We start from the raw sequence: 27,031 nt of genomic DNA, 5'->3' as shown, positions 1-27,031 counted from the left end.
AGCTTGTGAAGTGAAGCTTGAAGAATATATCGCGTAAATTTCCTAGATATGTTACCCTATCAGGTGGAGATTTCAACTTAGCAGCTATAGACTGGGAGACTCAAATGATTATAGCGTGTAGGAAAGACAAGAAATCGTGAGAAATTGTTCTAAATACATTTTCCAAGAATTACTTTGAGCAATTAATCAGAGAAGCAGCTCGTGAACGTAACATCTTAGATCTGTTGATGACAAGTAGACGCGAACTTTTCGAGTCGCTTAGGACAGAGAATCAATGATCCTAAGCCTGTTACAGTATCACCGAATACGGCTGTAAACAGGAATACAAAGAAAAGTAGGAATATCTTTCTGCTTAGCAAGAACTACAGGAAACAGATCTTAGGTCACCTGGAGTGGTCTGTATGAAAATACCATCTCCAACACTAACAGTGTTGAGTATCAACGGACGAAGTTCAACAACATTTTGAAACGATCCCTCCAATTGCTGACTGGGTTGCTGCATTGGGGTCAATCTTTTCCTCGGTTCTATTCAATTTGCGCCACCCTAAAAGCAAGGAATTGGACAAGGCAGAAAAAATTGCAGAGGATCACTATGTGAGCCGCACCTCTTTTCATCTTACGACTGTAATACAGCTGTATTTCTTGGTGTAGGCAGAGTATGGGTCCTTCTTAATACTGACTATAAAAGAATAAATTTTTATCTAGTACCTTACTGCTTGCTTTTGGCTTTACACTGCCCCTGGATTTACGGTACAGCTTGCTTCCAAGTCTTTGGGATGAAAAATGAATTCGTCACGGTGAATGATGGGACCTGATTTTCTTCGCTCGCAAAAGCGCTCAGTGAATAGATGACCAAGCCACTCCTGTCGCGGCCAAGCCATGGGGGCGACTTGAAAAATAAAAGCGTCCTCCATGTGCCTCGCTGTCCAGCGACACGAAATCGAGACGCAGACTTAAGACACGGCTCTTCTAGGTCTAAGTATGCTTCCTTTTCGGGGCGTTGCGACAGAGTGGCGCCAGAAAAGACGTAGCTGAACGCACAACTCTTCTCATTAGACGCTTGAACTCAGTCACGGGTTAAGTAGCGGAACGAGGTGTAACCCTTAGTAGCATAGACACAAGTTACTCAACAGGAAATTTTCAAAGGACCCAAGTTCCACGACGAGCTGATAATGGACCGATTTTTTGAACAACAAGCACTGTCCCGCTTGCTCTTTTGCTCCCTCTATCCTTTTACGAGGAATATTCCGCTCGAATAATTTTATATTTCATTAGGGGGGTACGAGGGTGAGTCAAATGAAAACCTTAAATATTTTTTAAATATTATTTATTGTGCAGAAGTGGTACAAAGTTGTATCACTTTTCAACATAAACTCCCCACGCTCAATGCAAGTCCTCCAGCGCTTACAAATTGCATAAATTCTTTTAGAAAAAAATTCTTTTGGTAGTCTGCGCAACCACTCATACACCGCGTGGCGTACCTCTTCATCAGAACGGAACTTCTATCCTCCCACTGCGTCTTTGAGTGGTCCAAACATATGGAAATCACTTGGGGCAAGGTCTAGTGAGTATGGTGGATGAGGAAGACACTCAAAATGCAGGTCTGTGATTGTTGCTACTGTTGTACGGGCAGGGTGGGGCCTTACATTGTCATGCTGCAAAAGGACACCTGTTGACAGCAATCCACGTCGCTTTGATTTAATTGCAGGCCGCAGATGATTTTTTAGGAGATCTGTGTATGATGACTGGTGACAGTGGTCCCTCTAGGAATGTAATGCTCCAAAATGACGCCTTTTTCGTCCCATAAGAGAGTCAGCATAACCTTCCCTGCTGGTGGTTCTGTTCGAAACTTCTTTGGTTTTGGTGATGAGGAATGGCGCCATTCCTTGCTCGCTCTCTTCGTTTTCGGTTGGTGGAAGTAACCCCAGGTTTCGTCCCCAGTAGCGATTCTTGCAAGGAAGCCATCACCTTCTCGTTCAAAATGCCGAAGAAGTTCTTCACAAGCATCAACACGTCGGTCTCACATTTCAAGAGTCAGCTGCCGTGGCACCCATCTTGCAGACACTTCGTGAAACTGGAGCGCATCATGCACAGTGTGGTGTGCTGACCCTTGACTAATGTGTAGACATGCTGCAATGTCATTCAGTGTCACTCGGCAGTTTTCCTTCACTATGGATTCAACTGCTGCAATGTTCGTTGGAGTCACAACTCGTTGTGCCTGACCTCGACGAGGAGCATCTACCACTGAAGTCACACCATTTGCGAACTTCCTACACCATTGTTGACTTGCTGCTGTGACAAACATGCATCACCGTACTGAACCTTCATTCGTCCATGAATTTCAATCGGTTTCACACCTTCACTACGCAAAAACCGAATAACAGAACGCTGATCTTCACTGGTGCAAGTCGCAAGTGGGGCGGCCATCTTTATACTGATACTGCGACAGTATGTGTGCATCTGCAGTATGCTGCCACCGACAGGCCATTCTGCACGCTGTTTGCAGCACGCTTACCAACTTACAGGATAACGGCGCGAAATTTCGATTTGTAATTACAAATTTAAGGTTTTCATTTGACTCACCCTCGTATGATAACAAGTCAACCTCCCTCTGGCCCATGGGCCAATTTTAAAAATTCATGTAGAGGGGATCTGAGTGGCAAACTCTCTCGCCTAATTGGTGGTTCGGTTGTTGCTAGAGCGTGAGTGGCTAAAAACAAGCTTGTCCGTTTTTCCTGCCCGGAGTCAAGTACGAAGATTATTTTGTTGTTAAGTTGAGACGGAAACAGACGCAAGATTCTAGTGCCATGCATCGAGGGAAACTGACCCAAGATTCTGATGTTAGCAGCCTTCCGACTCCTGCTGTTGGATTCGGAGGAAATCAGCCTCTGTGGGTAACGGCACTGATTTCAAGTGTGACACTAACCCCGCGGTGGTGAGCGCTCCTTTGCGAGATGAGTTGTTAAGTTCGGTTGGCTTTGTTGGATGATTGTGAGACAAGAGTCTCGAGATACAAATTGTATTCAGATCAATTTCTGTAACGTAACTAAATCCTTTATCTTTATTTTTGTAATCATACTTGAAAAAAAAAACAGTGATCTTCAAACAATATTTAATAACAATTAAAATGCAGCCTTGATCTCTATACACATTTCTTTAAAATTTATAAATAATTAATGTGTGTATGGGATCAAGACCGCCATTTAAATTTTATTAAACCTTTACCTTTAGTTAGTGGAGTACACGTTAGTTAATCATATCGAGATACTTATTTTCACAGAACTGCTCATGCAAATATCGTATGGGTGGTTTTTATTCCTTTTCATGCACGATTAACCTCCACTCAGGTGTATTATGGCGATCGATGCAATTGTTTTTGGCTGTATTGGAGTGTATAAGCCTCGTGGACCAGCTTATTAGAGACGAAGCACTTCAGTTTCTTTTGCTTCACTTATTTTTCCCCGTGGCCCACACACACGAGCGTTTACTGTGTTGTCTTAGTGATCCCATAATGAGACTGATCAATGATCTTATTTCGCTTTATTCAACATGTGGAATCTGCATAAATTATTTGATTCGCTTGTATACCCATAAGAAGTATTAGATAATCGTAATTAATAAGGATTAATAGTTTCCATTCCGTTGGTAGTATATTCCTCTGCCTTACCACCTAATGATTTTAGCTATACCAGTACTTTCAAATGCATGTATCTAATCTCAGTTCACCCACGACTCTCATAAGCAGTACAGCACCCATTAATAAGTTCCCCTCTTTCAAACTTAATTTTACCCCACCCAGTTCAGAAAAGCCCTCAAATTACAGCTGAACACTATGCTTTACATAGGTATCTGCCGAGCAAAGAAGTAAACTTCTTGCTACCGATTTGACAGAAAATGCTTAGACGTTTTCGTTTCGTGTTAAGCCAATAAACGGATCGAACACATCTATCCACACTTTCTGTGGCCATAATAGCATTGCACCGGAGGGTGACATAGAAAAGGCTGAAATACTAAACGTCTTTTTCCTAAACTCTTTCACAGAGAAAGATTGCACTGTAGTTTCTCCTTCAAATCAATGCATGAACGAAAACGACAGATATCGGAGTAAGGCCAAGGGGTGGAAAAGCAATTGAAATCCCTCTGCTGAGGAAAGGCACTTGATCTGTCGGGTTGTGTGTTAACGAGCATTGCGCTCTCATTTAAATATATGGCCGAAAGAGTCAGCCTTCAGGAACTGTGAAATGAACCCTTTCATCCAGGACCGGGTGCCACAAAGGGCGCAGATTCATCACGAGATGGAGAAACTCACAGGCGTCTATTGTCTATTAAGGCCTAAGCGCTGTAGTGTGCAAGTGAGACCGACGAGAACCTACGTCATAGGGAAACCCAGTATAAGGCTTTTGTGGCCAGGGAGATGTAGCAGTGTTAAATACGGCGGACCTAAGATTGGCCATAAAGGGAAATAATTATGAAAACTATTTAATTCTGTAGTAATTCAGGGAATGAAGCCACAGTAATTTTAATCTGCCATCCTCCATAAAAATTCATGGTGATCCCAATAAAACATGAATACTTATTATATCGATAATAGTTTAGGATTTACTGTTGAAGTGAAATTAACGAGTTTTGTAACAAAGACCTGAATGCTAAAATCTGAACACATTGCCCGATCTTAACGATTGATGTTTAGTATAGAAGCGCATCATGAAAATGTCTAACGTTGTAAATATCAACTCAGTAACTTCATTTGTTTAAAAGATATAGAAAATTTAAATTATCAGTATTTTCAGTTAAGCATCAGATCATCATTTCCGCCACATAAAACACATTGAACGATGACAGCATGACACCTTATTGAATCATTAGGTAATACAATATTTGTTGTAAAGTTTAGCGCATAATAGTTACTTTTGTTCTTTATTTTTTTATCAGAAAGCACATTGGTGCAAGGCTACTGGCCATAGCATTCAAAGCTAAGAAGGAAATTGTATTGGTTGTATGTAAAAGAATTTAATGTTTATTATGTAATGGGTATTATTGTTACTTTATTTAGAACGTGAAAGTGGTCAAGCTTTGATTATTTAAATATGTTAAAATGTAAAATAATGTAGAATAAGCTATAGCCAATCAGATGACGACTTCAAGAAAGGGAACTACCCTAGTCAGTTGAGCGAGGATATTCGGCTTGCGGGAAACACGGCCGGGGACGGGCAGAGGTCACTGCTGGCGGAGACGCGAAGGCGGACGGTCGGTCTTTAGGTAGCTAGGAAGTGAAAAGGCTTAGAAAGTTTCGTGTTGTGTGGTATCGCGGGACTTAGTCTCTGAGCGGTGAGCAGCCGCGCCTGGTGTGAAATCTAAGTTTTCGAGTAGAAACTTGTATTTCGTGATGAGGTTGTGAGTGATCGAACGGGTCAAATGGATATGCGCTCGAGTGTAACAGTAATTCTAAATACGACCACTTTCACTATTAGTTTGCTTTCTGAATGAACGTTATTCTAACCAATTCGCAACTATGTGGTATACATCATTTATGGGTCGTTAATTTAGCTCCCGATATTATTACTACCGTTTTTATATGTTATATTAACATTGTATGATTCGTACAGTCTAGCAAACTTGCCATCAGCCAGACAATTTAACCAAAGGGTCACAAGTGTCTAATTTAGGGCGTGTAATACGACACGTGCGGTTCAACCCCTAGACGAGTTTGAGCCAAAACATTTCGACGAAAAGGAACAGCATGTGAGCCCAAACATCTTTCGGATATTAGCTCGCAAGGTTATCAGCGTATGCGAAAAACTTTTACCTCTTTTAGCAGCAGCGTTCCGTAGATCTCTGGTGCTGCGAAGCGTTACTAATGATTGGAAAAAAGCACAGGAAATTTCCGTATTCATGAACGGTAGTCGAACGACGCACAGAACTATAAGCCTATGTTTCTGACGTCGCCGTGTTGTGAAATTTTGGAACATGTTTTCTGCTCACGTATTATGATTTCTGGAGACCAGAAATCTCCTCTGTAGGAGCCAACATGAGTCGGGAATGGGGCGATCGTGTTCGTTGCTGGCCGACAAAGCAAGCACTCCATTCACTGCGCCGACACTCCATGTGTCGTACAGGCGCGTGTTCGATCTTTCATAAGTGACCGACCCGCCTGTCATGCATCGATGAATTAACAAATTAGTTGATGACAACTGATGATGGAGTTATAAGCTTCAGAAAGTAGTCGACAAATAAAATGAGCCTTTATTTACAGCTGTAGCGGATTTTTAATTCAATCAAGAATTTTTCACATATAAAAATTGACAATTGTTATTCTGGACCCAAGCAGATGGAAAAATCTTTAATCAACTTATCATTTTAATGTCATTAGTTTATCAGTCATTCCTCATAAAGTATCGCTTTTTGAGTTTAAGTAACACCTCTCTAGAGAATAATTTCCTAAGAGAAAATGTGTCTTGACAGGGAGATATAGAACAAATAGGTGGCGGTTACTACTAGATGTGTTTCTACTTTGTGGCAGTTAAGTTTCAGCTATACTTCATGCTCACTCTTAATGTGAAACAGACATACGAAAATATATAGAGGTTGCTAGAAATAAAAACAAATGTCCATTACATGTGTAATATTTTTAATTTATAATCATCTCTTTGTTGATCAGTGAGAACTGAGGTACAATGGTGATTATTTATTATGAGGGATACAATATCTCTTGATCTCAAGATTCGGTTATTGACACGCAATTCCCTTATCAGCGCCTGAATCCCGAGAAATATTGTCTCAACTACATATTAATGTCACAGATTAGAGCTGCGTCACCGCTGATTACTTTAATATCTAAACTTTCCAGTATGTCGAGCATTCTGATAGGTTCAAACCAAGTACTGGATCATCGTTGTAACGCATTTCCTTGTCTTTCGTGGACAACGCTCCTAGCAGCTGCGCTCTAAAATGTGTTCATATCTTTCCTCATCTAGCGTTTTCTCAAGCGCAGTAAGAGAGGCCACACCCCAACAACGAAAAACACCTGCACACCATAAGTGCTCCACAACATAAGTGCTCCGCACTTAACTGATGGCACGATACCTGACAGCATTTAACGTTCTGCAGGCATTCGCCAAATCCAAACGCTTCCATGGGATTGTCACAGGGCTTAGCGTGATTCGTCACTCTAAATCACTTGTTTCCACTCATCCACTGTTCAGTAGGAATCGCTCTTTATATCATCTTAAGCGTCGCTGAGTTTTACCTAGAGAAACGTGTGGCTTATGAGGAACTGCTCGGCTATTGCGCCCAATTCTTTTTAACTCCCAATGCCCAATCATTGTGCTTGCTGGACTGCGGTCGTACTTTGGAACCCGTGAGTGATTCTTTCGCTTGTTCAAAGCACCTTTTTACAGCTATTCTCCCCTGTTCTCGATGCTTGCTGTCCGTCAGTGCATGAGGTCAATCTGGCCTTTTTAAGAGGTGGAACCTATCCACTCCCACACCGGCATGATGGCCAACTCAAAAGGTCTACTACCATCTCTGCAAAGGGTTAGTTTTCACTGAAGTGAGGTGTCGCAGGATGTGGGTACTGTGATGTTTGCCTACGTCTGTTTAAGGTTGACCATTAATATGCGTCCTTCTTGGGATAGGTTTGGTCGAAAGTCGAACGAAGGGTAGCGGTTTGAAGGGCAGAGGGGAAAAATGTGCCAAGGCAAGCGCCAAGGGACAAAAACCTCTGCAATAGTCGGGTAGTAAGAGCAGTAGCGGGTGTCTTGCTGACTGCGACAGTTCATGCAAGGATAGGTTATGTTAACAGCGGGTATCGTGCAAGAAGATACCGTGTCAGTGCCATGGTCGTTATAACGAAACGAGTCCTGTGCGGCAACGCAGTGCGTTGCCTTACGCCCTCTGCTGTGCCGTGTCGTCAGTGAGTTGGTACAGCATCAGGCTGCTGCTGAACGGCGGCAGCTTGGTGCTGGTCGGCGACCCCTGCTACTGTGCGGCGCAGTTCTGCCGCAGCTGCTCCTGGAGCAGCTCTGCTTGCTCGGCGTACTGCGTCGCAGTTTCATTGGAGAGGAATCTGGCCTTGGTTTAGCTGCGGTTGTTCCTTCGCATTTGCACTTCACAGTATCACATCACCAACTGCCGATCTGGCAAGCTTTAGAAGAGTTGAAATATCCCCGATGGACTCGTTACTCATGTGTCATCCAATGATTAGTCCGTGTTCGAAGTCACTGAGTCCTGCTGACCAACCCAATATACTGTTAATTGCGTCTCTGCCGATAACGCAACACTCCCCGCCTCTTTTTACACTGGTGGGTACGCTTCTCGCGACATCTACTGCTCAAATCCACATTACACAGGTATATCCACATACTTTTCATCAGGTAGTATGTTCTGCGGTGTTCCTTCATATAAAGCTATTTTCTTCATTACTACAGCTACAGGGTGGGGAGAAAAGATGGGGTAGGGGGTAGTGAACCTTTTCTATTTCTCTGTCTTCTGTGTCCGACTGTGAGAAAAACATTGCATCAAATTTCGAGTGTTAAACCTTCACGATTTAATGAGATAATTTTCGTTACCAACTCATGAAGTTGCAATCCCCCCCTCTCCCCAAGTCATCAGTCTTCTGACTGCGGCGCACCACGAATTCCTCTCCTGCGCCAACCTCTTCATCTCAAAGTAGCACTTGCAAGCAACGTCCGTATTGTTTGGCGGATGTATTCCAGTATCTGTCTTCCTCTACAGTTTTTACACTCCACAGCTCCCTCTAGTACCATTCCTTAATGTCTTAACAGATGTCCTACCATTCTATCTCTTCTTCTTGTCAACGTTTTCCATATATTCCTTTCCTCGCCGATTCTACGCAGAACCTTCTCGCTCCTTGCCTTATCATTCAAACTAATTTTCAAAATTTTTCTGATAGCACCACAGCTCAAAGGCTTCCATTCTCTTCTGTTACGGATTTCCCATCGTCTATGTTTCACTACCATACAGTGCTGTGCTCCAAAGGTCCATTCTCAGAATTTTCTTCCTCATATTAAGGCTTACGTTTTATATCAGTAGATTTCTCTTGGGTAGGAATGCCCTTTCTGCCAGTGCTAGTCTGCTTTTGATGTCATCCTTGATGTGTTACTTCGCTGCCCAGGTAACAGAATTCCTCAACTTCATCTACTTCTTGATCACAAATCCTAATTTTAAGTTTCTCACTGTTTCCATTTTTGCTACGTCTCATTACTTTTGTCTTTCTTCAAGATCTTCTTAAAGATATCAAAATTCCGTTTTCAAACCAATGAACTGTCATAAACCCTCACTAAACGACATATAGTCTACCGATCACTTAGCAGTAGGGTACTACACCCAGAATGCTTCGGCACACGGCACGTGACCACAAGAAACTCACGTGGATACAAATACTGACAATCCGAACACTCTGCATCAAATCAGCATCGTCATTGAGTTGGAAATTGTTGTCGTTGGGCATCCGCCAAGTGGCCATCACCACACAACTGTCATTCCGAACAGACTGGCTGCCTGGACGTCTAACCTCAGTACTGATGGGACTCAACATTGATGGGTTGAGGCTAGAACGAGGCACTCTCGCCATTCAGTCGCTGGGCGCCTGCCAGCTCATAATGCCGCCAACCAGATGTCGAAGCTAGAGGTCACATTGTCCAGCACGGATAAGAATTTTTCCCTATTATCCTATCGGGGATTTCATTAAAGGAACCATTAAACTGAATCGCGTTCAGCGCCATTAATTACTTCGAGAAATCTATGGCAAGTGTCAAAGTCTTCCTAACACTATTGGGGCAAAGCTGTAGCCAGACGCCAACACCTGAAGAGGTTGACTTTTCTTTGCGTACGTCGAGTCTGGGGTTCCAGTGAAGGTGGCACTAGTATTTTTCTTATATAGGCCAGGTAGCTAATAGGTTTCAGGCTCACTGGCACTGACTGTATATAAATACTTTTCTAATTAATATTTCGGTACATGAATTCAGAACTAGATTGTTGACTTTTCAATCCCTCTTTCTACAGAGACATGGTCCTGGATTTTGGTCGGTTTAAAAGTAAAGATACTAGCATCATACGAAGTTGCTTGCTGATGACACTAGCCTGGTAGTAAAGGATGTTATGTGCAACGTTGGCTCGGTTCAAATAGTGCAGTTCATGATCTAAGTTCATGGCTTGTAGAAAATAAACTAACGCTAAACCACAGTAAGACACAGTTTTTACAATTTCTAACACACAACTCAACAAAACCTGACGTTTTGATTTCACAGATTAGTGAAACTGAACAGTACAAATTTCTAGGCTTTCTGATAGATAGTAAACTGTCGTGGAAATCCCACGTTCAGGACCTTGTTCAAACACTTCATGCTGCCACTTTTACTATTCGAACGGTATCTGAAGTGAGTGATCGTTCAAAATGGGAATTAGTCTACTTGGCTTATTTTCATTCGCTTATGTCGTCTGGTATTATATTTTGGGGTACCTCTTCCCACTCTAAAAGGATATTTTTGGTTCAGAAACGGGCGGTTTGGGCAATAAGTGGAGTAAGTTCACGAACCTCTTGTCGACCCCTGATCACGAGTCTGGGTATTTTGACATTGGCGTGTTACTATATATATTCCTTACTGTCATTTCTTGTTAACAACATTTGCTTATCTCCAAGAATAAACAGCTTTCACTAAGTTAATACTCGGCAGGAATCAAACCTGCATTTGGGCCGGACTTCCTTAACTCTTGTGCAGAAAGGTGTGCAGTATACTGCTGCATCCATTTTCAATAAGCTTCCACTAGAGTTCAAAAACCTTAGCAGTAATTCACGCGCTTTCAAATCTAAACTGAAGAGATTCCTATTGGATCACTCCTTCTATTCTGCTAGGACTCCTTGAAAAATTAAGCTGAATCTTAAGTTATATTGTTGTTGCGTTTACTTAAACTTATGGCTTGACATTTTTTGGGTGCATGGACATTTTATTTTATCTGTTATTACTTTTATGTTGTAATTTCATGTACTAACACGTTCCATGACCTTGGAGATTTGCTTCTCAATTTGGTCCTAAGGAACTTGACTTATAAATAAAATAAAATAAAGAAAATATTAAAATTTTAAGTAAAGGGCAGAGTACGAACAGATATTATTATTATTTGCTTGAAATGAACTCTGGAAAGAGTGTAACAAGATAGACTCGTTCGTCAATGTCTGGCTGACTAAACAGTAATGAAAATAAATATTTATTAAGGACAGGAGAAAGATAATATACTGAATTTTATTTAAAAAAGAAGAGAGGACGTGTCAAACTAATGTTGAATCCTAGCAGAACGACAAAAGAAATAAATTATATTAAAAATGTTTTACGTAAGGGTACTGACCCTGAGAACGGTCAATAACATGTCGCTCACTTTGTTATTAGATAAATATTTTGTAGGCCGGAATTAAAATCTCAAATATTTCACAACATTCATTTTCTTTCGATCACCAATTTAAATCACAGCTCTAAAGCAACAAAGAGTAAAAGTTTTTCTCCAAGGTGCGCTACGCTTGCAAGGAATAAACATTGTACGTCGCTGCTCGGTTTCTCCTTCTCACTCAGCCCCCCCCCCCCCCCCCTTAATGTACGGAGCAGCTGGGGCGTAGGGGTGCTTTAATTTGATTTGTTCAAAATGGTTCAAATGGCTCTGAGCACTATGGGACTTAACACCTATGGTCATCAGTCCCCTAGAACTTAGAACTACTTAAACCTAACTAACCTAAGGACAGCACACAACACCCAGCCATCACAAGGCAGAGAAAATCCCTGACCCCGCCGGGAATCGAACCCGGGAACCCGGGCGTGGGAAGCGAGAACGCTACCGCACGACCACGAGATGCGGGCTTTGATTTGTCGTCTGTCTCTTGTACTGATGGCTGATTGTCATGTCGAAGCGAGAGCAAGTATGACCGGCTGTTCCCCTGGCGTCTTGGCGTTGACTCTTCAGTCCGGCTGTGTGTAGACTCATTTGGACCACAGCCATCGTCAACTGAAGATATGCAAACAAGCGTCGGCGTTGGTAAGATCCATGGTGGCTTCACCCTTTCAATGGACACGCTGATGCTTTATCCATTTAGTAAGATGTCTATAGTATGGGCATCACATCGTAGTACTTGGTAAGGCCCAGTATAAGGGGGCTGCAGAGGAGCCCAGACAGCGTCTGTGTGCAGCATGATGTGCACACTGTCCTTCAATCCTTTGTACACGAAGAGCGCATGTTCACCTTGGCGGGACGAAGGTGGCTGTTTCATCTTTGCCACGCGGTCATAAATCTGCTGCACCAGCAGTGCAAGAGGTTGCTTGCTTTCATCACAAATTTATGTCCAAGTGATGCTAAATGTTATTATCTTTATATGAAGAAAAGTATTATCTTCTCAACAATCTTCAAATCGTTAGATACACTCTTAATTTTTATATATGAAAGTAGTGACTTTAGTCATGGCACTTTTGTTGCCTTTGTTTGCGGTCACTTACAGAACTCAAATTAATCATAAAATTAACTAATTTAGTCCGATTGCATTCGGAACTGCTGGTGCATCAATGCATCACCACAACAAAATAAAAACAGTGAATGGCTGGAGGAGTGTGAATGAGAACAGCGGCGTATTTAAGTTTACAAAAATAACAACAAGTTTTTATTGATCTTTTTATAACTACAATCGAGTGATAAATCTTACAAAAAAAAATTAGGAAAGTAAGGGTGCTTGATTGGCAAAGCATTCATTGGGGTGGAAACTATAGCATCTTTCCCCTGACTTAATCCCCTTTACAATGCAATCAAACTTCGTTTACATGAATCCACTGTGAAGTCAAACTCTATTCAAATGGACTCAACTACGGCCTACTACACCACAAACTGTGGTTCACGGAGAACAGGGAGCTATGAATGTCATTTAACAACCGTACGCCGGTGGAGCAATATTTTATCCTTTCAACCTGAATCAGGCGGCAGTAGAAAACGGTACGCTGTGGGCGGAAGCAAGTCTCTGCTTTGCGTATCCTGAAGGGAACCAATCAGCGACTAAAAATCTCTCTTGTCCGAAAAAAGAATATTTTAGACTAGGGAGGCGTCGTTCTCGAGGTGAGCATGGCCATATCTTGGCAAAAAACGTCTACCTCATTTACAAAGAGATCTAATCTTTACAGGCCAACCATTTCCAGTTTCTGAAAGAAGGCTTTTAAGCTTCCCGTACAGGCGAGCCTGTGAAATATATGTTGTTTCTTTTTCCACTCGCTAACTTCCTGTCATCACGGGAGTTACAATTTTGCCTCCACTAAACTCCTGCACTAGCCTCTCTGATGGCACTGCCCAGCTTTTAACATAGAAATGCTTGTATTTTTGTGACCGTCCCGCCGTTTGCACAAAAACTCATATTACAGCAGTCTCTCTTAAATAGAGTCTCCACCCACATTCCATCATCTGGCTGCCTTCGCGATGGACTGTCGCCTCCCCAGTTAAAACGTTTTGCCGGCGCCCTCTGCTCCGACCCTAAGTGGGAAGAATGAAGTGCCACAGACCGAGGTCCCTCTGCAGGTACAATACACACAGCGGTGCTTCCGCCAATCACTCGCACAGGCAGGTCGCTGGACACAACATTTATGGCCCACAACTCAGCTTTCTCCCTGTTCTCCATTGCCTCCACTGCAGCCTCTCAGGTACAAGTTCTCTACAGGCTGCACAAGTAGCTATAAGAACATCTGCTCCCAATTTCCTCATGTAAAAGTCATGAGCCACACATACCAAAGGTAGTATTGGGGAACATGGAGATTATGACCTAAAATATGAATATTAATCTGACCGACAGAGTAATTAAAGGGAGAACACCTTTCAGCAGTGGCAGCTCCATTTGTGCTGGCAGTTGTGCACCTGTGAGACAGTCTGCCAGAGGTTTCAACGGCTCCCCGTGAACCATCTCCGCCACCAATGCGCCTACATCTGCCTTATACGCAATCTGTAAATGAACAAGTACCAGTATAAGCACCGCTGCCCAACTCTCTGGGTGACACACGAAAACTGCCTTCAGTGTTCTCTGCCACTTTTACACCATTCTGATGCTTGTCAGGTGATAACTGGTTGTTTGATTGTGCTGCCCATACAGTCTGGACAGTTCGTTATAAAGATTAAATTGAAATTTTGATCCTGGTCTGTTGTAGTACGCAGTGGGAATCTGAAACGAGCTAACCAATGTCCAATGAACGCCTTTGCTATCTATCGTCTCGGTTGCTATGTCTATGACTTGTATGGCCTCTGACCATCTTCTGTACATGTCTACTGCCATGAGCAAGTATCTATAAGCTCCTCAGGTTGAAAGTGGAACCACTAAGTCGACTAGTATGTGAATGAACCTTGCCGGTGATACCGCAAAACTTTCGACCTCTGCATAGACAAATCGTTGCACTTTACAACGCTGGCATTAAAGGCATGAGCGAGTCCAATTCCTGGCATTCTTTTTAATCGGTGGCCACACGGACTGCTCGGTTTTTAACTTCATAGTGGTGTTTTCCTCTGGGTGCACTAGGCTATAGACAATGTCAAATGCCAATGCTCGGAATCGCTGAGTAATGTATGGCTGTGGTCTTGTTGTGAGATATCGCACCATATGTTGACCTCGATTTGTGGCACGTGTGTCTGCTCCAGTCGCAATCATGTGGGCCGATCTGTCAGAGGTTCTGCCGCTGTTGATCTCTCTCTTGTGCTGTTGTTAGCTCGTCGTAATTTAAAATGCTCCCAAACTGCATACTCACGAAATACAGTTAGCGACTATGTTCTCTCCGCCTCTACATCTATATGATTACTCTACAGTTTACAATTAAGTGCGTGGCAGAGGGTTCATCGAACGAACTTTAAGTTACTTCTCTAGAGTTCCCGCAGGAAAAACGAAAACCTAAATCTTTCCGCGCGTAAATCTTTCCGGCCGAGGTCATATTTCTCTTATTTTATGACGATGATCATATCTCCATAAGTAGGTGGCCTCCAAAAGGATTTCCACCCTCTGAGGAGAACGCTGGCGTTTGAAGTTTCATGAGTAGGTCCAACTGTAGCGGAAAACGCCTTTGTTTTAATGACTGCCACCCCAATTCATGTAGCACATCCGTGGCACTCTCTCCCCTGTTTCGCAATGATACAAACGAGATGAACTTCTATCAACTTTTTCGATGTTCTCCGTCAGTCCTATCTGATGTGGATCCCACATCGTACAGCAGTACTCCAGAAGAGGACAGACAAACGTAGTGTAAGCAATCTTCGATAAATCTGTTACATTTACTAAGTGTTCTGCCAAAAGTCGCTGTCTTTGGTTTGCTTTCGCCACAACATTATCTATGTGATCCTTCCAATGTACATTATTCGTCACCGTAAACACGAAGTATTTAGTTGACATTACAGATATGTGTGATTTATCGCGTAACGCAAATGTTGCACATTCTTTTTGGTGTTCATGTGGATGACTTCACACTTTTCACGCTTTGATGACACTGTACGACACCAAATGGTAGTATCGTCTGAAAACAAGAGGACTGCTCAGACTGCTTCCTAAATATTGTTTTCGTAGCTCAGGAACAACAGAGGGCCTGTAACACTTCCTTGGAGAACGCCAAATATTACTTCTGTTTTAGTCGATGACTTCTCGGCAATTGTTACGAACTGTGACCTTTCTGACAGGAAATCACGAATCTAATCAGAGAACTGAGACAACCCTCCACAGGCATGCAATTTAATTAGAAGTGGCTTGTGTGGAACGGTGTCTAAAGCCTTCTGGAAATCTAAAAATATAGAATCAATGTGACATCCCCTGTCGACAGCACTCATTATTTTAAGAGAATGAAGATCTACTTATGTATCGCAAGAAAGATATTTTCTGAATCCGTGTTGGCTGTTTGTCAATAAATCGTTTTCTTCGAGGTGATTCATAATGTTCGAGCACAGTATGTGATCCAAAACCCTGCTGCAAATCAATGTTAGTGAGATGGGTCTGCAAATCAAACAATTACTACTGTTTCCTTTCTTTTTGTGACTTGTGCAACTTTCTAGTCTCTGGATACGGATCTTACGAGTGAACGGTTCTATATGATTGCCAAGTATCGCGGCACTGAATCAGCATCCTCTAAAGGAACCTGACAGGTGTACAATCTGGTCTGGAAGCTTTGCCTTTCTTGGCTGCATCGCATCTCCAAGGATATCTACTTCCAAGTAAATCGTGTTGGCAGTTGTTCTTGATTCAAATTCTGGAATATTTACGTCGTCTTGCTTTGTGAAGGAATTTTGGAAAACTGTATTTAGTAACTCTGCCTTAGTGGGGTGCTGTCATCAATAATATCACCATTGTTATCACGCAGTGGAAGTATTGACTGGGCCTTAGCACTAATGTACTCGCACTTTACACACGAGCACAGTCTCTACGGGTTTTCTGCCAAATTTCGAGACAGAGGTTCGTTGTGGAAACAATTAAAAGCATCTCACATTGGAGTTTGCGCTAAATTTCGAACGTATGTAAAACTTCGCCAGTCTTGGGCATTTTGCGTTCTTTTAAATTCGGTATGCTTTTCTCGTTGCTTCTGCAACAGTGTTCTGACCTGTTTTGTGTACAATGGTGGATCAGTACCATCTCTTACTAATTTATGTGGTATATATCTCTCAGTTCCCGTCGACACTATTGATCTTAATTTAAACCTCATCGGGTCTAGCTTACGTAGTCAGATTGAAAGGAGTGGAGACCGTCTCTTAGGAAGGTGTCAATCGAATTTTTATCTCCTTTTTTTAAACAGATGTATTTTGTGTTTATTTCTTGTAGGTTTTGATGTTACGAGTCTAGCTACAACAGCCTTGTGGTCGCTAACCAATGTACCTGTTATGATGCAACTCATTTCGTCAGGATTGCTTGTTGCCTTGTTGCGAACAGGTCAAGTATGTTTTCGCAACTGTTTACACTTCGAATGGGCTCTTGAACTAGTTTTTCAAAATAATTTTCTGAGAAGCATTCAGTACGATTTCGGACGACGTATTATGCCTACCACCGACTTTAAACTTGTATTTTCGGCAACATATTGAGGGTACATCGAAGTCACCACCAACCATAATTATATGAGTGGGGTAACCATTTGAATACGCCATATGTCCATGGTGAACTGGCTGACGACCTCTATGTGAGGAACTGCAATGGCGAACATTTATAGCTGATTTTTCGGAAGACAGATACGATAAGTTTATGGTCTGTGAAAATTATCACTGGCCGGGCTTCATTGTAAGGACGAAAATGTCTTACACTCTCGTATATCGCTGATAACTCCCTATTGTAGATACTCCATTTTGTCTGTCCGTACTGCAGCTTCTTCGAAAAAAAAAAGAAAGAAATTGCGAAGGCGGCCAACGTACATTAACTTCTTGGTGTAGTGGTGCCCCAGTCGCAGTCTGCCTGGCATCTACCAGCGGTACAGACAGGATGGGGCGGGTGAGGAAAACTGCTTCTTCGAAGCTCTCTTGTAATTGACTGGAAGCATTTCTCGTTTCTGGCGTCCATTGTAATAATCACTTTCTCTTGCTGTTGTTACCAGCAACTGCGTCTGTTACTGCTTACTATACCCAAAAACTGTCTAAGTTGTTTACAGTCCGTCATCTCTGGAAGATCACCCAACGTGACTATCCTTTCAGGCAAAAGTTGGATCCCATCGGCTGAGACTTTGTGACTTATTAAAGTTAGTTCACTTTTGCAAATGATGCACTTGTCTTCATATAATACCACTCCATAGCTACACAACCTCTGTCGTACTTTGTGTAGGTGCCTGTCATGAACACTTACGTCAGCAGAGGATACTAACGCGCGGAGCACCTGTTCGAATATCGGCATAGTTGTAGCCAACCAGAGCTATTGTACAGTTGCATCGTGAAACCGACGGTCCCATAGTCATGCGTGTATAATGCAAGGTACTGTGCTTAATGCTGATTGCCTGCACCGACCCTTGTGGCGTGGACTGCTTACTCACATTAGTGATTACTCTTATTACGTTGTCAACAGAATCCCTCTGAATACCTTTTAATCTGTCGCTTTGTGTCTCGCTTATAATATTTGCATTTGCCAAGTCTATGCTCAGCACAAAGTGCGACAGGAAATTGGCACCTTACAAAGTTGTATAACGTCTGCCACCCTAAAACACTTGTACTGAATACTAAAACCAATGTCTATCGACAGCTCTCTGTGCCCGTACATACTGAAGCTTGGTTGTTCACACCTAGCAACTTTAAGGGCTCGAGCATCATCATCTTAACTGCGCCCGTGGCCAGCAGGGTGCTGACCTCTGAGTTGATCTATTAAAAACCTTAAGCCAGAAATCTTGTCGAGCGAGTGCAACCGACACGTCGCCTGGGCGTGAGTCGTCGGAGTAGAAGTGAGCATGCCACCATGGGACTCACCACCAGTGTGTGTCCATCTGCACGCAGCTACGGTATGCCTCTTCTTATTACGTCGACGGCTGCGTCTATGACTGCCGCAGTCGGCGACGCCTAATCCGGGCTGTTCTTTCCATTTGCATACTCACGCGGTATCGTACACTGTGTAGCTCGAGAACCGAGCTGTCTGCGGCACCAGAAGAAACTAACGGCGCGAGCTTGACCTTGACTGCGGTCTGACGGCTGTAGGCTGCAAGTATGCATCGACCGCGCCTTTTTATCGGTGTTCGTCCGTAACTCCAAGTTCTGTAACTGCGTGACAATCTTTCCAACTGCTATCCGTAACTCTCACAGTTCTTCAGCGATGTTCGTTGAATGTCAATAACATGCGGCGGCACAATTCGGCATCGACTCCTCCAAGAGCTACGGTGCGTGTTTGTCGCTTTCTGCTACGACGCTGATAGTTGCCGCTTCTACGGATGCCACAGCAGTCAACTCGAATGTGGCATATGCTCTATCAGCTATTTGCAGTAGCTTATCCAACGGTTGTCCCTCATGCACTATCAGTGTCAACTGCACTTGAGGAGGAAGTTGTTGTTGTCGCCAGATAAGTAGCAATAATTCGTTAGATATTACGCTAACGTCCACTACCGCTCGCAAATGCCTCCTAAGTTCCAACAGGTTTTTATGCTCACGTTTCTCTTGGTAAAGCGCTTGCGAAAACCTCTGCTAAGGTAACTGCGTGCAGCGTGTAATTAGCGTATTCTTCAGCGCGAGATATGCCTGTTGGTGAGGCGGTTGCAGAATTACGTCAGAAACTATCATCGTCGCTCTCTGGTCCAAAAATGTAATTGCCGGCTTAAACGTTCACGGTCTTCTGCGATCCGTTGTTGGGCGAAAATTTTTTCCAAGATCGCAGACTGTATGTCCGGTTGTGTAGGCGTACATGGTGGCGTTTGCAACTGCAGGCAGAGAGCGGTTGACGCATAGGACCCCGCGCGCGTAAAATCTTGGGCGCGGTTGTACACTCGTAGCGCGGCTGTGATTGCTGAAGCTTGTGATAACGCCGTGACCATCTTGTTGTTGTCTCCCAGCGTCGAAAGTTCTAAAACATCGATCTCTTCACCAGTGGTTTGTAAAAGACCGTTTGCGCCTCCTATGTTTAAGGAAAAAACACAAAAAATGTTATTGTGTCTTAAATCTTTCTTGTTTTCGAAGTCACCAATTATATAGGTCAGAAATGAAACCGACATTTATTTCACAATACTTTTTCTTTTCGATCAAAATCAGAAGTCACAGTTATAAATTTGTGGTATCACCGCCAGACACCACACTTGCTAGGTGGTAGCCTTTAAATCGGCCGCGGTCCGTTAGTATACGTCGGACCCGCGTGTCGCCACTATCAGTGATTGCAGACCGAGCGCCGCCACACGGCAGGTCTAGTCTAGAGAGACTTTGCTAGCGATGGTTCACTGCCTGCATTCGCTCTCATTTGCAGAGACGACAGTTTAGCGTAGCCTTCAGCTACGCCATTTGCAACGACCTAGCAAGGTGCCATATTCAGTTACTATGTATCATGAACAGATAATACTGTGAATCATGTAACGTCAAGAGCGACGTTCATCATTAATGGAATAAAGTTAAGTATCAAACTAATTACGTCCGCTTTCTGAATTCTAATTCCTTGTCATGTTCCAGACCTCACGTCAGTATAGTTCTTCCGTCATCACGCCAGCCTGCGTGCATTTCGGCCTCCAGTTGTAACACGGTGTTGGCTCTTCTGCCAACGCAACAAAATTAGCAAAGAATAAGTCTTACTCCCAAATCCACTACACTTGCAAGGAATAAACAGTACACTTCAGTGGTTTCTCGTACGCGCACTTTGTCTGCGAGTTGAAATCAAGAAGGCGAAAATAAACACTGATAAAAGACAGTTTTACTGCTTTTATGTTACCAAATAAAGAGGGAAACGTGAGGGATGTGGTAATTTGTAAAGTCTTACATTTTCTACGTAATGCATTTGGATTGGTTGATAACAGAGCAGCTGAATCTGTAATTACGCGATAAGTTTGGAATTTTTCAAGAATATAGTTACACGTAAGAAATTATTTATTCCTATTCAACAACGTGCTATCGTCCCCCTTATGGTGCTGTGTATAAGAGTTTATCAGAACGTAATCAGGTTGATTTGACTAGCGAATTATTGTTTGTGCTGCATAAGAGAGGATACCGAACTAAAAAAAGGCGTGTTGTATTATCAGTGTATTACTAATGCAAACTGTACGAGAAGCACTAGTAGTTTACGATTTCTTAAGACAGTTAGCGCAGGATTGCTGATGTACATTCTGCTAAACATACCTCTCTACGTTAACTGAAAAGGTAATTATAGCTGAACTGAAGCTTCTCGTGGTTTTATTGCCAGCTATAACGTTTCCTGGTAATTACCGTTGAAAGAGGCCTTACAGTCCTAATATTCATCGTACTAGCAATTTAAAAATCTCAGGAACTTGGAATCGCTTTACGAAAAGTGAAGTTATATGCTAATGCGCTTGAAGTTGCTGGTCTGACATTAAAAACAAATTCCGTTAGGGTGGAAGATGTAGGTTTACAATATGTAACAGGGTTTTATTCTTCGCATACCATCACAAATTCTAGCTCTACGGTTCCTGTACATATACCTCATTATGGGATTTGTTGTTCGCGATACTGGCTCATTCAGAAGAAACTGCAGCATTCATTCACTGAACACTGCACGCGAAAACGACGTGCGCTCGAACAACACTTCCGTAAGAAGTGCACAGAAAATTTTGCACTGTTCACTAGGTTTAGTTTTAAATTGGCTTCCAGTAAAACTGAAAAAAACCAAGTGATAAACTCCAGGTGTTCAAGCCCAACTAGAAAGATTTCCTTGTGGCTCACTTCTTTTATTCTCGACACGAGTTTCACGCAGTAGTTCGGATCTTTCCTTAATAGTGTGTTACTTATTCGTATATTCTCACACTTGTTTTCCGTCTTTTATTAAGTGTTTGGTTCTCGTGTTTATAAATTTTCTAATCAACAGTCTCTAGACTATCTACTGTCTCGTTTAAGTAGCTTCGTACTGGAGTATCTTACGGAACCCGATAAATAAATAAATACAGGACCCAGAAGAATTGAGACGCTCTTCGATAGTTAATATCTTTGGAACAAAATGACACATCATTGCAGTTTTGCGCGGTAGTGTAGTCCATTGTTTTCTCAACAGACCTTAGCCCGGGTTTCCCAGCAGATGACAGAGCAGCAATGAATGAAGTAGGACCGTCTTTTGAGCAACGCAAGGCCATATTTAATTGGTGCTAGGAGTACGAAAACATGATGGAGGTTCTGTCATGTAAGAGAAATGAAATGAATATTCGATGCCAGTTTTATAATTATTTCGCTCGGTAGTGACTGATTATTATATCTTGATTTAGGAAATGCATATTCGACGTCAGTTTTATAATTATTTCGCTCAGTAGTGACTGCTTACTATATCTTGATTCACTGATTGTACTATAGACAATTCATCCATTATGCATTAATTGTAGGTGTTAGTACGAGATTTCTACTCACAGAGAAAAAGATTTCTGCTAACAATAATTTTTTTGTACCTGTTTACAGTGGTAAACGAGATATTTCCGAGAACTGGTTTAACTATTTCAGATGCTTAATGCTTTGCAATTTTATATTTACAATGCTTTCAGATGATTTAATCACAAAATTGTATATTTATCCAAACGTAAAAAATCAGTCCAGTCACAAGTTCTAAATGAGAATAAACCCCGAAGTGCATCAATCTTAGCATAATAAATGATAATTAGCAAGCAATAGGCTATTTCTTTTTTTTTCTAAGACTCGTTAGGAAGTGACGGTTAACCGAGATGTTCCTCGGTCAAGAGTTGCCTTACGCTATACATGCATTCATTACGGTGAATACGTATTTATAGTCAAATGGAAACTACAAGTTGTCTGTGTTCGATTGTATAGGGATGCTTTTTCATGAACGTTTGAACTCCGTCATTGCTGCAAGAGACCAGTAACTAAATAGGAAACTGTTCCATGAAAGTACTCACTAAACGTTCTGTGGCGAGCAGAAGGGGATGACATGGTGGCACACATGGTGAGAAACTGCGTAAAACTGGTAGCAGCAGTCGTTCTTTAACTTATAGCACTATCTCCCGCGAGTAGCCACTGCGGGTGCACCATTTGGAAGCACGACTATTGAAAGTAATCTTCGCATCAGATCTCGGGGACACGGTGTCGGTAGCTTATCTACTCCTCTCGAAGCCACATCTTGGCTATTCAAAATCCCCATTCCTTACCTTGAATGAGAAACAGTCAGTCTCTTCAGGTGTTATCAGTAATATTTACTATTTAATCACAAATTAGAGATCTTTGCACTTGGATTTGTGGGACTTTCGCCGGCCGCAGTGGTCTAGCGGTTCTGGCGCTGCAGTCCGGAACCGCGGGACTGCTACGGTCGCAGGTTCGAATCCTGCCTCGGGCATGGGTGTGTGTGATGTCCTTAGGTTAGTTAGGTTTAAGTAGTTCTAAGCTCTAGGGGACTTATGACCTAAGATGTTGAGTCCGTCTGTGATCATTTCACTACTAACTTCTTCACCATAAACTGATCTAGATGCCGAAACAATATTTTGGGCTAGTGGAAGTCTGCAAAGAAGTTAATGTCTTGCTATATGATTCATATTGTAGCTTTTTTCTACTGAAATACACTGCCATCGGAGGCTATGTAAACGATTGGAGATGCAGTTCTCTGAGACTGGTAGAAAGTCCATCAGGGTGCATTAGTGTTGTTCGTGTTTAGTGGTGTTATCAGGTCTGATAGGATATATGGGGTGACTCTAATTAACGTTTAAAAAACCCCGAAGCGACATAGACGACGCTGAAACAAGTAACTTGATGGGGTCGCAAATGTCGGGAAGTACCCCGCTACTGGATGACAAAGGTTGAACATGTGACGTCATCAGATGACGTACCTCGCCGCAAGTGCAGCGTTTGGACTTGCCGATCCTACCCCGCCGGTAAGGGGGCAGTGCCAAGCATCGCTCCTCTAGGCTACCCTGTTTTCGAACATCTTTTGCAAATGTGATTTGTTGCAAACGTAAAAGATATAAAATTATTGTCCTCAATAGTGTTTCTTTCCTTTTGTCCCCTCTTTTTTTGCGGACTTCATGTAGTGAGGAATACGTAGCTGATTTACTGCCAGCGGCGCATTTCGGAAGCTTATACTCATTTACTTGTGACACAATTCGGTAGGTCTTTTTTGTACTGTACTTTGCAATTAATCATTGGAGATGGCAAGACCGGAAATAAGTTAAGTAATCTTATCCAAATGTAACCTCATAACTGCCTTACGCAGTGCAAAAATTACTGCCTCCCAGATGCAAGATCGTACCCATGCCGTTGCACGCCAAGTCGCGCGCGTAGTCCCAGAGTCACACCGATGTGAATAGTTGACTAGGGTTGGGATGATCACGTGCGATAGACCGATAGGCTCCACCGCAGCACGTACGGCCAGGTACATCATCTGATGATGTCACAGGTTCAAAATTTGTCATCCGCTTTTGTATTTCCCGTCATTTGCGGCCTATGTGTCTTATATTAAACTACTTGTCTCATCGTCATCTAAGTCGCTTCGGCATATTTTAAACGTTAATAAGAATCATCCTGTACAAGGATCGTGAACGGTGTCATGCGCTGATCACTGTGTGGAACACACAGCTGCCACATACACGTGTGAGACATCGTTATCAGCGCATGACAAAGTCTGAAAGAGGCCACTCTGGGCATCTCCATTTGGCCAGCTGTTCGAATCATGCAGCATCCAGGTTTGTGGAGAATTCATAATTGACAACGGCCCGATACTGGGCTGCAAGGAATCATATGAGCAGGCATCTAGTTGTAAAGGTTTCGGTAGATCAAGTCTACTCAACTACAGGGAAGGATCGTCGTATTGCGCACCACGCACATCGTAAACTCCTGTCATCTGCACCTGCCATTCAAGAACAAGTATTGGACGCCCTACACCTACATCTACATCTATATGGCAATTCTGCACTTCACACTTAAGTGCTTGGCAGAAGCTTTATCAAACGACCTTCGGACTAACTCTCTGCTGTTCCACTATGAAAATGTGGGTGGGAAAAACTAATGCTTACTTCTTCACGTGGGATCTACGATTTATCTTATTTTATAACGATGTACATTTCTTCCTATGTAGGTGGGCGCCCACAAAACATTTTCGCATTCCGAGGACAGATTTGGTGATGGAATTTCCGTGAAATAATCTCGACGAATGAAAAATTCCTTCAGTGTAATGATTACCACCGCAGCTGACATATCATATCCATGACACTCTCACCCGTATTTCGCGATATCACGAAACGAGCTGCCTCTCTTTCAAATTTTTCGATAACCTCAGTCAGTGTATCTGTTAAGGATCCTACACCGCGTAGCAAGTAGTCCAGAAGAGGACGGACCAGAGTAGTGTAGTCAGTCTGTTTGGTACATCTGTGCATCTTCTAAGTGTTCTGCCAAGAAAAGGAGTCTATTCCCTTCCCACGGCATTTTCTATGTCGTCGTTCCAATTTATGTTGTTCGTAATCGCAATCCATAGATATTTAATCGAACTGACTATCTTCAGATTTGTGTGGTTTGTCGTGTAACGGGAAGTTAATGGATTCCCTGTAGATCTCATGTGGATGACTTGACGCTTTTTTATTTAGAGTCAATTGCCACTTTCCGCACAATACAGATGTTGTTGCTCTTGTGGTCTTCAGTCAGAAGACTGGTTTGATGCAGCTTGTAGCATTACGCGGGTAATCGTCCGTGTAGCCCTCGAAATCTTTAAGAAATAATCTTGTGGGGATGTCCATTAGAGTCAAAATGGTTCAAATGGTTCTGAGCACTATGCGACTTAACTTCTGAGGTCATCAGTCGCCTAGAACTTAGAACTAATTAAACCTAACTAACCTAAGGACAGCACACACAGCCATGCCCGAGGCAGGATTCGAACCTGTGACCGGAGCGGTCGCTCGGTTCCAGACTGTAGCGCCTAGAACCGGACGGCCACTCCCGCCGGCCCCTTACAGTCGGATATACCTTGTGTCACGTGAGAGTAGGAGAGTCAAAACAGGTAGTAGCCCATGACGTCATCTCAAGTAGAGTTTTTTTGTTGTGAAATGTTTTCTGAGTGATTGATACAGTATACATGTAAACCATTTCTAAATTTTATTAGTTATTTATGGAGTGAAGAATTTAATTAAGTACAATATGTTTTAGGGTCGATAGGTAATGAGTCTTTATGAAATGGATATAAATGTGTTTTGACATAGCAGATAGCAGTGCTTCGATATGCTTGATATTTTTTCTGTTTGAGAAGGATGATACCTTCTGAGCTGCTCGAGTGCGCGGACAAGTCGTAATGGAGTGCGGGTCCTCGTAATTTCTATGGGTGGACATAGAACTGATAATTCACAACCCGCAGTTGGTTTAGAAAATATTCTAGGAAACCCCGGCCAAACTTTGTTACAAACAAATCGCACGCGGACTTTGAAACATCGATGCGAAGTTTGAGATACGCGGTAGGCTATCGCGCGTTATAGTGATGTGAAGGATTAAGTGACACTGACCGTGATTTATTGACATTACCTTAATAATAATTAGCAAAGACTTATCGGATGGGATAGTAAGTGTTCTTGCTGTTTAAGGGAAGTGTGAGTTGATTTACTGTTTGAATACGACAGATATTAATCACGGAATAGTCAGTTAGTTGATCCGTTGCTTAGCAACCCATAAACAGATTGTGACAGAATAACCGGAACTATCATTTGAATCATTAGTGACCACTACACACACACACACACACACACACACACACACACACACACACACACCAGAAAACTAAGTAATCTAGTTGTGAATGACATTTGGAATGGATGAGATTTGTTTCAGCTCTTTGGGATCAATAAATTTCATCCGAAGTTGAAACTTACAAACTGTGTCGTGTTCCTTCAGTTTGGTAGAACGATAGACACTACAGTCTACACTAATATTTACTTTTTTTTTCAAAAAAGAGAGCACTTACCTTTTTCTTTTAGAGGAATGTTTCTGCTTCAGTTATCAATCTTCTCAAAACGGAGATAAGGGTGACACTCACACATAGCACTACATCAACGTGATCAACCACACACATGTGCCCACTTTCTCCCTCCCTTTTTGTGTTGAAAACCCTGAGATATAACCGCGGTACGACGAAGGAAGAAGGAAGAGGAGAAGAGAGAGAAAAAAAGGAAGAGAGGGCCAAAAAGGGGAGGTCACAAGCTCTCCATGCTACCCTGTCTTGTGCAAGCCTCTTCTTCTCCGAATAAATACTGCCACGTATATCTCTTAATCTGCTTACTGTATTCATCCCTTGGTCTCCCTCTACGGTTTTTGCCACTCACACTTTCATCCAGTACTAAATAGGTGATCCGTTGACGTCTCAGAATGTGTCCTACCAGCCGATCCCTACTTTTGACCAAGTTTTGCCACGAATTCCTTGTCTCCCCAGTTTGTTACGTAATCGATCCATCTAACCTTCAGCATTCTC

At 42.6% G+C, this 27,031-nt stretch overlaps 1 protein-coding gene across 1 annotated transcript in view; it reads right to left on the bottom strand.

Moving 5' to 3' along the window:
• Positions 1-22,631, bottom strand: part of LOC126198575 (sialin-like) — a 111,514-nt gene extending 88,883 nt beyond the window's left edge. Inside the window, exon 1 of the mRNA XM_049935011.1 lies at positions 22,497-22,631. Coding sequence (XP_049790968.1) covers positions 22,497-22,542 — 46 coding nt within the window. The 5' untranslated portion in view covers positions 22,543-22,631. The remainder of the gene's footprint in view (positions 1-22,496) is intronic.
• Between the last annotated feature and the right edge of the window lie 4,400 nt (positions 22,632-27,031).

This window comes from Schistocerca nitens, chromosome 8 (genome assembly GCF_023898315.1).
Source record: "Schistocerca nitens isolate TAMUIC-IGC-003100 chromosome 8, iqSchNite1.1, whole genome shotgun sequence".
NCBI lineage: Eukaryota > Metazoa > Arthropoda > Insecta > Orthoptera > Acrididae > Schistocerca > Schistocerca nitens.
Note: the sequence above shows the minus strand (reverse complement) of the source record. Positions and strands in the feature narration are given on the sequence as shown.